Source organism: Dryas octopetala, chromosome 4 (genome assembly GCF_963921425.1).
Source record: "Dryas octopetala chromosome 4, drDryOcto1.1, whole genome shotgun sequence".
Taxonomy (NCBI): Eukaryota; Viridiplantae; Streptophyta; class Magnoliopsida; order Rosales; family Rosaceae; genus Dryas; species Dryas octopetala.
Genome location: NC_141369.1, coordinates 18,264,111 through 18,277,501, shown reverse-complemented (window position 1 = coordinate 18,277,501; position 13,391 = coordinate 18,264,111). Strand labels below are relative to the sequence as shown.

General features: G+C 38.3%; 1 protein-coding gene across 5 annotated transcripts in view; it reads right to left on the bottom strand.

Annotated features, from left to right (window-relative positions):
* LOC147287615 (vacuolar protein sorting-associated protein, putative (DUF1162)) overlaps positions 1-13,391 on the bottom strand; it is a 35,975-nt gene that overhangs the window by 12,545 nt on the left and 10,039 nt on the right. For 4 of the 5 annotated variants that reach the window (XR_015121613.1, XM_086238920.1, XM_086238923.1 and 1 more), the window contains 10 exons: positions 13,170-13,320; positions 12,650-12,745; positions 12,415-12,543; positions 11,842-11,900; positions 11,205-11,307; positions 4,531-4,713; positions 4,326-4,442; positions 3,544-3,824; positions 1,581-3,130; positions 372-1,474 (listed from right to left, as the gene is read on the bottom strand). Coding sequence is in view for 4 of the 5 variants with exons in the window: in XM_086238920.1 (XP_086095046.1) it covers positions 372-1,474; positions 1,581-3,130; positions 3,544-3,824; positions 4,326-4,442; positions 4,531-4,713; positions 11,205-11,307; positions 11,842-11,900; positions 12,415-12,543; positions 12,650-12,745; positions 13,170-13,320 (3,772 nt within the window). In the remaining variant the exon portion in view is untranslated. The remainder of the gene's footprint in view (positions 1-371; positions 1,475-1,580; positions 3,131-3,543; positions 3,825-4,325; positions 4,443-4,530; positions 4,714-11,204; positions 11,308-11,841; positions 11,901-12,414; positions 12,544-12,649; positions 12,746-13,169; positions 13,321-13,391) is intronic. The other variant, XM_086238921.1, reaches the window with a different exon arrangement.

Here is a 13,391-nt window from a genome sequence, read left to right as displayed (position 1 = left end):
CATATGAATAGTTAAGTATCAAATATTCGAAATTACCAATATACAACCAATTGACAGAAAATAATATGCTTCAAGAAATAATCTACTATTTTGTTTATGCATTACGAAGAAAATTGGACACCAAAATCACAGCCACAGGGGATCATGGGCCTTGACTACACATTTATTGAATAAGCTCAATTGAATTTTGGTTAAATAGACAAATTAACATATAGTTTCTCTCTAGAAGACTTTTAAATCACTTTATAAGGGTCAAAGGTATTGTAACATAAAGTTGCAGATCACTTTATTAGGTTTTTTAATGGAATGAAAATTAATTGATATAGCTTCAAAACCTAAGGTCACATGAAAATAATGAGTTCGCTACATACCCTTCCATCACTTAGCAGAAAAGAAACCTTTCTTAGTTGGACTTTAAAAACAAGTCCACCATACGAAAATTGAGAAGGCCCTCCTTCAGTTGCATTGAATGGTACACCATGCAAAAAGTAGAGAATGCTATGTGAAATCCATATGTCTAAATAATCACATTGAACATCCACTTCAGCATGCAGAAGCTCCATCTGTTTATCATTAATCTCAGCTTCCAAAAAAACCTGACATATCTGAAAAAGAGGCCAAGATCGAACACTTTCATCCTCACTTAGCAATAGCATGCCATTCAGTTTTTCCATGTTAGACTTCACTTTCACATTTCGTCCATCAACAACAAGTTCACTACTTTTACTGTGCAAAGAAACTGCAAGGGATCTAAAGTTTTTTCCCTTATCTGTGTCAGATGAATCATTTGGATGGCCCTCTCCATGACCTTCATCTACCTGATATTCCCCCCAAGCTCCATCACCAATCCAGACAGGAAAGTGAAATGTAACACAAATATTTTCTGACCTCACAATCAGAACATCAGCCTCCTGCTTTATGTTGTCAGGCTCACTCATGGATAATTGTCCAGGATAAGATTTGAAAAAGTCAATAGCCTCAGTCCAGTAAGACAAATGTAACCATACATCAACAGAAGGAAAAGAAATCCATAGTTCATTTTCACCGTGATTTTCTTTTGAAAGAGAAAAATCAAGAACTGATGAGGTTGGGCACGTGGACTTGCATCTTGCTAATACAACAGAATTAGGCAATGAATATAATCCTAGGGAAGAGAAACTAAGAGCTACACTTAAGAGAATGTCATTTTTCAATGATATAGAACACATAAATTGCATTTCAGCCTTAGCAATGGGTTCTTTTGAGTCTCTTCTGCAGCGATTCAACTGGATCGACAATGAATTGAAATAGCATCTAACTTCTGTAAGCGTAATGCTTGAAACAACAGGTGAAACTACATTATTCCGTTCTAGGCCCCTCTTTATCTGAAGAAACTGTAGAACATCAGATTTGAAACATTTAGATAGATCAGAAACCAAGGAAAATCGATTTACGACATCGATTAGTCCCTCAAATCCATAAAAAACTTGAACATCTGTAAAGAAGAAGAGAATTGGTCAATAACTTCATAATGCCACATAATAAGAAAATAGTGAAATGATTTTGGTTTAAAACTCGAATACGAAAGATGAAACTCTCACCCTCAGCCATAAGTTGACAGTTTGCAATCCTCGCCATGATACATGTGGTTGAGAGAGAACTTTTACTTGAGGATTCATTTTCGCAAGGTATCCTCACCCAAACATCAGCACATATGGGTGCAATTAACAGAATATCTTGATCAAACTTTAAGCAACTATATCCATCATCCTTCAAAGACAGGAATGATAGAAACAAGTCTCGTCCAAATAAATTTAAACAGTGATTTCTTTTGGCAAGTTTATGTTCAGGAACCCAACATTCAGGAGGAATGTCCTTTGCTACATTATTTAAACTGCTGCTCTGAATAAAACTACAATACAACTGCTGAAGTTCAGTCTTTAGAAATTGACCCTCATTGCTTTCCACAGGCAAAATCAAAGTCGAGTCCAGTATCTCAATCTTATATACAAAGGAACACTCATTTCTAGTTTCAGTGTATTCATGCCCTATGGTGACAGGCTGCTCATTTGAATCTGAGCTCCAATCAGACATCGAAAAATAACCAATTATTATGGCCAGATATTCAGGAGGTAAAATTAAATATACATGCTGAACACTGAAGCATATTTCAAAACGAGAACTCAATCCCCTACAGTTTTCTTTTCTCACACGTATATTTACAATAGGAGATAAACTCGGCAGTGAGGGTCCCCACAGAAACTCCTGTAAGTTCTGTGACCACCAAGATGAAGTGAGAACTAATCCCTCTGTAGAAATCAATATATCGAAGCAGTTTTCAGAAATGAATACAGAAGAGTTAGACGTAGGCAGGGTAACCATTCCAATGGTGCTTGAAGAATCATGAAAATGTACTCTGATTCCACAGAGATTTAAATCAACAATAAACATACTACTAGTGTCAGCAGAACTCCCAGACACAACAGATGTGGACTTTAACGGTGGGGCATGAAAATTTTTAGATACCTTCTTTGTGCTGAATTGTGGACTGATGATTCTGCTGTCCCTTAAACTGAAATACTTTCTCCACTCATGACTGGCATAAAGCAAAGAACTTTCAAGGCTACCAAGGGAACCAACATTGCATAGCGTAACAAAAGGAAAACAATCCAAAGGTATGCTTGCGTGCTCAGAGGACCCGGTTTCTAAAAAGTTAGAGAAACCAAACCTTTGAAACCCAAAACCAGAAACCTTTTTTGGATTCCCAGCATCCACAGATGAGCTAAAGGAGCTCGTACCATGATCATGTGCACCATATGTAGATAGTTTATCAAAAAATGCAATCAGAAGCCTGATCACATATGGGTAGCAATGGAAATCAGTGTTATTCAAGCATATTCTACATTTTTGTTGAACTGACTCCTTTTTAGAAGATTCATACTGAAAAATAAAGCATGCTTCATTGTTTACAATGCTTTTGGCGAAATCATCACTTCTGTTGCTAATATCATGTTGATGTAAAGCACTAGTAGAGGATTGATTTCCGGATGAATACAGAATATGGATATCACTTTCACCAGTCAAAGGAGAAGTGGAGATGCTCAACGCTTTGATAAAGATCCAGCACTCTTCAAATTCTGCAAGAGCATAGCTGCATTTTGAACAACGGAGCATCAAGTTCATTTTTCAGAGCAAAGGGTTAGTCATACAATTTTATAAAAGTAAATATGCAATCTGAATCCTCAAATCTTTGGGCCACTGATATTAACTGCTTTCAATTAAAGGGGTATAGACATTATAATAATAATAAAAAAATTATACATACTGCAATTTCTATGGAATGGGTGCTACAAGCAAGCACCATTTTTTTTATAAACATAAGATTTATTTACCAAAAAGAAAGAAAACAACAAATTGTAAAATGGTCTGGCACCTCTGACATGCAATTTTGCTACATGTTCATGGAATGAATGAGTGGTAAAAAGTGCAGGTGTGTGTACGAGTGCATATGCATATAGGCAAGTCGACGTGTATGCACTAATACAAATAAAAAAAATAAAATACCTGATATCCAATTGCCGGAAAGCAAGCATGATAGATGAGATATTTTCTTTCTCATTTTCAAGTGCTACTTGAAAGCTGACCGTCTCCAGTTTGAAATGGGTAGAGAAACCGAAAACAGGAGTCCTTGATCCATTTGATGTAACATTAAGTGAATTACTAGTTTCCAAGGATAGAGATTCAGACTTCGATTGCAGATTACCCAGATACACAATCAATCCCAGAATTGCACCATATATAGATGGAGAAAAGTGTGCATGAAGGGATGATACAATGATATATACCTGGAATCAAAAGAAAAAAAACAACCAAACTAAAACATAAATGTTATTCCTGTATAGGAAATTACACTAGAAAAAAAAAATAGAACAGTTTCTTGATGCTAAGAAGTCTACCAATTGATAAACTTAGTCAGTTTACCAGTGCTTTCAAAAGCTAAAACTATTAGGATGTGAACCAACAATGATTTCATATTCAATTTCTCCCACTCACATGTGGGCCATTTCCCACCACTGGAGAACTCAACAAGTGGATTCAAGTTATATTGGGAAGTTGCAATAAGAGGATTCAAATTTAGGATCTCTTGCTCTGATACCTTATGATAGGTTTGTGGGTCCACACTATTCCCAAAATGTGGAATTCCATTATAAAAAACCCACAATAAGGTTCTCAATAATTAAAAAAATATGAAGTGCAATGGTAATACTTCTGAATGTCAATCAAGACAGAATGAAGTTTTATTTTTTCAAAATAAAAAAAAAACAGTTATTTTCTACTGTACATACCTCCAACTGTTTCAACATTGATTCATCTGCAATCAAGCAATGTGCCAAGGAGATGGAAGCACTAAGTTTCTCCAAGATAGGGATTGGAAAAGAATGAGAAGGCCCAGATATCTTCATCTGCACAATAGCATTATTAGCACTAATTTGATCCTAAGAAATCTAACAGAAAATGAAACGAGTACAGAGTATCTAACTAGAACCTGACCTCGAAATCATTTAACTTGACCTCAAAGCGATTGTAGAGATCTTGAAGTTGGAAGGGCAGATCAAGATTACAATTGGAAACTGAAGTTAAGAAGTTCTTCAGAGTATATGATTGCTCATCACCTGATGGATGAGATCCCAGATCACATCTAGTCATAAAAAGAAGAGACCCTACTTCAAATACCTGTCAAAAATTGCATTGGAAAAGAGACATGACAAAAATTAAAGAACTTCAGTTTACTCTAAGACATCATTAAGCAATAAATTGGTTTTTTCAAATTTTAGTTAAATAAATAATATCAACGATGGAGGAATTATTCTCACAAAGCACATACAATAATGAAAAATACACACCAAGTACTTGTATTGCAACTTCTTGCAAGTGGAAGACTATTTGGGTATTGGGCCAATAGAAAAGTGATCACCCTTTGGCAGTGTGCAGTATTGGCAGAGAGAGAGAGAGGGAGAGAGAGAGAGGCCAATACAATATTCAGGAGCAAATATTTATGACAGGACTTGTATTTGTCTCATCCCAAAATGTCCAGATGCAGAAGAGTTGTGGAATTTAGACCAAGCAGATTGATTTCAATTTTGTATGACATTATCTCAAAGGTATTATCTTAAAGATAGCGGGATTTGTTAGGTGATGCAATTTCAGCTTCACAAGGGGATTTTCAAGGTGAGACAAATTATAGATCGGTGTTGATGGCTAATGAATAGGTGGAGAAAGTGAAGAAAATGAAGATAGAAGGGTTGCTTTTCGAGATTGAGTTTGAGAAGTTGTATATCATGTGGAGGGAAAAATGTTAGTTAGCGTGTATTAGTTAGCGTGTATTAGCTGTAATTAGTTGTCAATTAGCAATAAGTTAGCAGTTTTAATTGTATAGTTGACTTACCATCTTTGGTATTTGTATCCTGTATAAATACACACAGTATAATGAAGATTATTCATTCAGCCTAATTATAATTCTCAATTTGGTATCAGAGCCGATGGCTAAAGAATTTTCTTCCGCTGCCTAATCTCTATTCTTGCTGAAAGCAAACCCTAAATTCTACAAAATACTTAGAAAATACAAATACTAGTATTTTCTGTACCTACATTCATCTGCCCAGAAGACGACGACGACCAGCAGACGCCGACGCCACCCAGAAGTTGGCGACGCTGCTGCCCAGAAGACGACGACCAGCTGACGACGACGCCGCCCAGACGACGACGACGCCGCCCAGACGACGACGACGCAGCCCAGATAACGACGCCGCCGCCATCCAGGAACGCCGTCGATCCTTCCTGCTTGCAGCGCCGTCGTTCCTTCCTGCTTGCAGCGCCGCCGATCCTTCCACGGTTCTTTCTGACGCCGATCCTTTGTTCCAACAAGTGGTTTTTGTTCTCTGCTTATAACAGAACCCAGATTGCACAGGGTCCAGAAGTTGTTTCTGCGTGGCTGGTTTTGTGATTTCTGCTTTTAAATCAGTGACTTTTGTAACTTCTGTTTTTCACCCTTCTGGTTAACAGAATTAAGCATATCTGATATGTCTGACGGAAAAATGACTCCTGACAGCAAGATGCCAACTGCTGTGACCATTCAGGATAATTCCTCTCAAATCCATATGAAATTGGATGGTACAAATTATCGTGTTTGGTCTAAAATTCTAGAGATGCATATTGCAGGTAGAAAAAAGAAAGGCTATATTACTGGAAGGAAAGTTGCGCCTGCTGTTGATGATTCGGCCTATGATGAATGGGAAGCTGAGGATGCTATGGTAAAATCATGGCTTATTAATTCCATGACACCTAACCTTATGTCTCATTTTGTTCAGTGTGGAACATCAAAGGAGGTTTGGGATGCTGTTAAGAGGAGCTATTTGGATGTCTCTGATTCTTCTCAAGTTTATGAACTGATGAAGAAAACTTTTCAGCTACGTCAAGATGGTCGGACTCTCACAGAATACTACAATGAGATGAACTCCATTTTTATGGAGTTAGATTATCGAAGGCCTAATGACATGGAGTGTACGGCTGATATTGAAAAGCAAAGGAAGCGCATCGCCGAAGATAGAGTTTATATGTTCCTTGCAGGTCTTGATTACAGTTTGGATCAAGTTAGCAGTCGGGTTTTGGCAACTTCTCCTTTGCCCAGCCTGGAAGAGACATACTCACTGGTTCGTCGTGAAGCACAACGACGGGTTACAATGGGAACTGAAGTTTCTTCTGAGGCATCAGCCTTGGTAGTCCAGAAGGGTAGCCTTCGGTCAGCCTCACCTCCTGCTCCTACTTATGGTTCATCTGACCCTCTTACTCGTCGCTGCACTCACTGCAATGGTACCAGACATACCGTCGACGTTTGCTGGAAGAAGCATGGCTACCCGGAGTGGTATAAGCTGAAGCAAGCTGAGAGGAAGAACAAGAAATCTTCTCAGGCTGCCCTTGCTGACACATCTCCTTCTTCTGCTTCTCATGTCTCACGAGTGTCTTCTCAAGGAGGTAATTTTGGTTTAGCCTTTATTTCTTCTGCTAATAACACTTGGGTTATTGATTCAGGGGCTACTGATCATATGACTAGTAATTCTTCCTTGTTTGATTCTCTAATATCTCCACCTGTTAAGTCTGTTCAGGTTGCTGATGGGACTCCCATGCCAGTTACAGGGGCCGGGAATGTCTCACTTTCTCCCACGTTCTCCATGTCTTCTGTCTTACTTGCACCTACTCTCTCTAATAACCTTCTTTCTATTAGCCAGCTTACCAAGCGTCTCAACTGTTCTGTAACCTTTCATTCTACTCATTGTGTGTTTCAGGACAATCTCACGAAGACGACGATTGGCATTGGTAAGGAGAGAAGAGGTCTGTACTACTTGGAGGGGGCCACGGCATTGCAATCCAAATCTAGTCGCGGCTTTCACGTAGAGAGAGAGAGAGAGGTCTGATAGGGAAAAAATTCTTTTATGGCATTGTCGTTTAGGTCATTCTTCATTTGCCTACTTAGAACGTTTATTTCCTAAGTTGTTTTGCAATGTTTCTATTTCTAGCTTAAGATGTGAACAATGCATTTATGCTAAAAATCATCGTGTTCCTTTCAAACTCAGTTCCAATAAAAGTTCGAAACCTTTTTCTTGTGTTTATACTGATGTTTGGGGTCCTTTTTCTACCCCGTCTGCTTCGGGTCATAAATACTTTGTTTCATTTATTGATGACTGCACTAGGGTAAGCTGGGTGTATTTGCTAAAGTCTAAGAGTGACGTTATCCATGTTATTCCTCAATTTTACAAAATGATTGTCACACAGTTTCATACTCAGGTTCAGGTTTTTCATTCTGATAATGGTCGTGAATTTGTGAATCAGTCTCTTGCTGATTTCTTCAAACTCCATGGCATCCTTCACCAGACAACGTGTGCCTACACACCACAACAGAACGGTATAGCAGAACGTAAGAACCGGCATCTCCTAGAGGTAGCTAGGGCCTTATGTTTTACTATGCATGTTCCTAAACGTTTCTGGGCAGATGCTATCATGACTGCTGTTTTTCTTATCAATCGAATGCCTGCCCGTATCATTGACTACCAAACTCCTTTGAGGATGTTATCACGGTTCCACTCTATTCCTTCTACCCTTAATCTTTGTCCTAAGATTTTTGGTTGTGTGTGTTATGTTCATGTTCATTCTCTTCATAGGGATAAGCTTGATCCACGTGCTATTCGGTGTGTCTTTCTTGGATACTCTAATTCCCAAAAGGGATATAAGTGTTTTCATCCCCCTACGGGCAAATACTATGTATCTATGGACGTTCAATTCTGTGAACGAGTGTCTTATTTTTCTGGGGATGTGTCTTTGATTCCTCTTCCGGGGGAGATTAATAGTAAGGAAGAGGAACAGTTATGGTTGGCAGAAAAAAGATTGTGGATTTCAGGTAAGGGGGAGGATTCAGCTACTTTGGGTGAGGGGGAGATTTCTAATACCCCAAATCTTATGGAGACTGAATCCGAACCTGAAGAAGGTAGGGGTGAAAGGCCAGCACAGTTGTTCCAAAAACACTATACAAGAAGGAACAAAGATGCTACTGCCGTGCCTCCTTCTGATTCCAGTACTTCTCTTGATGATACTACCATGCCATCGAATGACTCTTCCAAGATTAATTCTGAGGTACATGTCTCTTCTCCTATAACCTTTGATAATGATTTGGACTCTAATCCTATAGTTTCAGATTCTTCTTATTTGGATCCTACCACTGTAGCTTCAGATTCTACTGACTTGAATTTACAAGTCGGTGGTCAGGGTAGGAAATATCCTCTCGTGATCGTAAAGAACCTGATAGGTTTGGTTTTTCCAAGTCATCTTCTAATGTCATTTATCCAATGTCTGATTTCATCTCATATCATCGGTTGTCTAAATCTCATCTAGCTTTTGCCCTTCAGTTGTCTTCTGTGTCTGTTCCTAGTCATTTTCAGGAAGCCCTTGGAGACCCCAAGTGGAAGAATGCTATGGTAGAGGAGATGGAGGCTCTCCAGAAGAACTCTACTTGGGAGATGGTCGAGTTACCTCGAGAAAAGAAGACAGTAGGGTGTAAGTGGGTATTTACGGTGAAGTATAAGTCAAATGGGACAGTGGACAGGTACAAGGCTAGACTAGTAGCCAAGGGTTACACCCAGACTTATGGGATTGACTATCAAGAGACCTTTGCCCCTGTAGCCAAGATGAACACTGTTAGGGTCATACTCTCTCTTGCAGTTAATCTGGACTGGCCGCTACGACAGTTTGATGTGAAGAATGCATTTCTTCATGGTGATCTGGTAGAGGAGGTGTATATGGATCCTCCTCCAGGATTTACACCAAAAGGAGGTAAAGTATGCAAGCTGAAGAAGGCGTTGTATGGATTGAAGCAGTCGCCGAGGGCTTGGTTTGGCAGGTTTAGCTACTCAATGAGAAAGTATGGCTTTAGGCAAGCTTTGGCAGATCACACTCTGTTCTATAAAAGGGATGGTGATAACATTACCTTGCTTATTGTTTATGTTGATGATATGATTGTTACAGGCAGTGACATACGTGAGATAGAGAAGCTTCGGAGCTATCTGGCCAGGGAGTTTGAAATGAAAGACTTGGGAGTTCTAAAATACTTCTTGGGCATTGAAGTATCTCGATCCAAGCAAGGAATTTTTCTCTCTCAACGGAAGTATGTATTAGATATCTTGGCCGAAACTGGTAACTCTGCCTGCGAACCTGTGGATACTCCAATTGAGGTGAACCATGGTCTAGCTGTCTACGCTCATCAGGTTCCAACGAACAAGGAGAGGTATCAGAGGTTAGTAGGGAAGTTGATCTATCTAGCTCATACTAGACCTGACATATCATATGCAGTTAGTGTTGTGAGTCAATTTATGCATAATCCGAGTGATAGACATATGGATGCAGTGAATCGTGTTTTGGCTTATCTGAAATCCTCTCCAGGTAAAGGTGTTATGTTCTCCAGGCATGGTCACCTAGATATTGTGGGATATACTGATTCTGACTTTGCTGGATCCAAATTGGATAGAAAGTCTACTTCTGGGTATGTGTCATTTGTTGGGGGCAACTTGGTAACTTGGAGGAGTAAGAAACAGAAGGTGGTATCTTTATCTAGTGCAGAAGCTGAATACCGTGCCCTTCATCATGCGACTACTGAGCTTGCTTGGCTCAAAATTCTCTTGGATGAACTCAGGTATGGTCCCCAAAAACCGATGGTGCTCTTTTGTGATAACACAGCGGCTATTGAAATTGCTAATAATCCGGTGCAGCATGATCGAACCAAGCACATTGAGCTTGACAGAAACTACATCAAGGATAATTTAGATTCTGGTGTGATTGAGGTTCCTTATATTAGGAGTGCGGATCAGCTGGCTGATATGATGACTCATGCCGTGACTAGTGGTTCTTTCCATACATCGCTATCCAAGTTGGGCATGTGCGATATTTATGCACCAACTTGAGGGGGAGAGTTAGCGTGTATTAGCTGTAATTAGTTGTCAATTAGCAATAAGTTAGCAGTTTTAATTGTATAGTTGACTTACCATCTTTGGTATTTGTATCCTGTATAAATACACACAGTATAATGAAGATTATTCATTCAGCCTAATTATAATTCTCAATTATGTTGATGTGGTGGCCGTGTTTTGGCTGCTAATCTACTCACTTGCCAAGGCTCACTTTTTTTTTTTTTTATGAGAAACAAAACTTTGAGCAAACAGAAGAAAGAGAACAAAACAGTGGACAAGGAGGTGGAGGTGGAGGTGTGATGTGGCTGTGTTTTGGGTAGCGTGGCTTGAGAGAAATAAGAGGATTTTTTTACAGCTTCAGGGAAGAGGAAGTGGAGAAAATGTGGGATAACTTCAATCCTGGTCCTCCTTGTGGAAATCGATTTTTTTAGAGTTCAGGGATATACCATTTTTTGTTATACATGCATCTCGAGGGGACTCTATAAAGGATGGGCTGCTATAGTAATGGAATATATATGCTTTGATTGGTAGCTTGTTAGTTTCACTGTCAGATGGCACCTTGTCCTCTGTAACCTTGTGTAAATTATGTTTGTACTTCTCATTTTGTTAATAAAATCCCGTTTCTCATAAAAAAAAAATACAACAATCATAAAAAAAAAATGTCAAAAAGCAAAAAAAAAGATTTTTTGTAACGTGTTAAATCAAGTGAATTACCAAGTTATGCTGCTTGGATAATGCATCTCTCCAAGGAAAATTTATGATAATATTGAAGATACTAACATCCCACACCACTTTCCTATGACTTGATACAATGTATCTGCAAATAATAACATTTATATAACAGGTTATAAGGGAATTCAAAGGATTTATATAACAGAATATAAGGGAATTAAAAGATTTTATATAACAGAACATAAGGATATTCAAAAAAAAATTTATAATATTTATCCCGTTGCTGTGGGATGTAAGGGCATTGAAACACATAGGCAAATTTTTGTGTCGCTCTCGTTCAAGGCTTAGGTTTTTGGCCAAATCCCTTAACCCTGACCAAAACCCTAAACCTTAAAAGAGTTTCTACACCCTGAAGTCATCAAACTTGTTGGGGAAAACTTTAAAAATGGCTAAACCTGCAAAAATAGCAATGTTGCAGAAAAAATACATGGGCGTTCAAATGCCCTTGCATGGCATTCAAACACTCAAGCATCCTGCAGCAACGAGATCCCACACTTGAAGTGGCTGAGGGTATAATATATATCAGTTTGTATAAATATAGACAACATCATACACGTCAATAATTCTTATAGGGAGAGAAAAGCAATGGAACACTGCAACTAGCAACAAGAAAACTTACTCAGCTTTTGATAACAGTCGACTATTGACATTTTCTATACCATTTAGCGACAAGAGGACCTGCAGCAGGTCATATTTCAAATGTCAGGAATGGAAATGAGAATCCTTAGTCACTTATAAATGTGGAGAGGGAAGCAGTTCCTCAAGCATTGTGAATAAAATATTTCGGACTTGAATCATTTTTCCTTGAGAAATGCAAAACAGAGAACATTGCTAAAATGGTATGTTCTATATTTATTGCCAATTTATACTGCGGTCAGGTTTATTATTTTTGTCCGGAGATAGTTATCATGTGTACTAATTTTCAAATATATATCATGTGATAATAACTATCAAAAGCAAATAAAGCAGGGCATAAAACAAACCTCCAAATGTCAACAAGAAAAAAAATTTGGAAAAAAATTGGGAATTCAAATTTAGAATCAACTGATGCACGAAGGATAGAAAAAATAAATTTTAAAAGAGAGAGCGAGAGAGATGTAAATCAAATCTCAACAGAGTTAATCATAATTATGCAAGGAAAGGGCACCAAAAAACAAAACAGAGAGAAACAAATGTATATATCAATTCTTACCCGTCCATGCTGACTTTCAAAGGATTTTAAAACTCCAAAAAAATCCATCAAATTTACAAAAAATTCTGCATCAATAGTAACTTCCAATGGTTGAAGCATGCCCTGAGTAGATGTGTTGCCATAGAGCAACTGTCAATAGAAAACTTCCAGACTAATGATAATCACCAAATTATATCCAAGAGAGGACTGTTAAATAACCTAATTGATATCTCAGAGAAATAGATGGTAACAGTACCTTAATGGACAATTCAACCTCAAGGTTTGGTGACACATCCACTTGCAATCTACACGAAGGGTGCTCATTGTCCAGTATGTTCTTCTCAGTAGTAGGCTGAAAAGAAAATGGTCAATCACAGGAACTGTCCTCTATAAGACTGCCTAATAGAAGAACTATGGTACAAGGAACAGTATCCCAGCACTCATGTGTCAAGAGAGGCCATTCAGGCACGTGGTTAATTGGTTTGAAACAGTATCCCAACACCCATGAGTAGTAAAAATTCTGAAGTTAAACTGCATCGAACTTTGCATTTCTTTGTAACTTAGCATGTTGCCCAAGTATAAAAGACCAATGGAAAGGCGAGTTGAATGGGCTTGATCATCTACATAAGTTTTACGAAATCACTTAAGACCTAATATAAATCATTTACTCCCCAAAAGACGTAGAGTCCAATAATAGAGAATGTCTGCAAAGTTTCCACACAAAAAATAATAAATAAACTCATAGAAAAGAGCAAATGAAAAAATAAAATACAAACCCTTTTCATATGCAGAATGACTTTCTTGCTACAAGGATAAATTATCTCCCCTGAGTTGACAATGGCAACAATGGTTGCAGACTCCTCCCAAAATTTACACTCTATGTTCACCCCATTCAACACCAACTCAGCAATTTCTTGGTCATACTTCCTGACAAATTAACCATACAGTACCTAAAGTGTGTGAACGATAAAAGTAATAATACCACAAAAAAGAGAAAA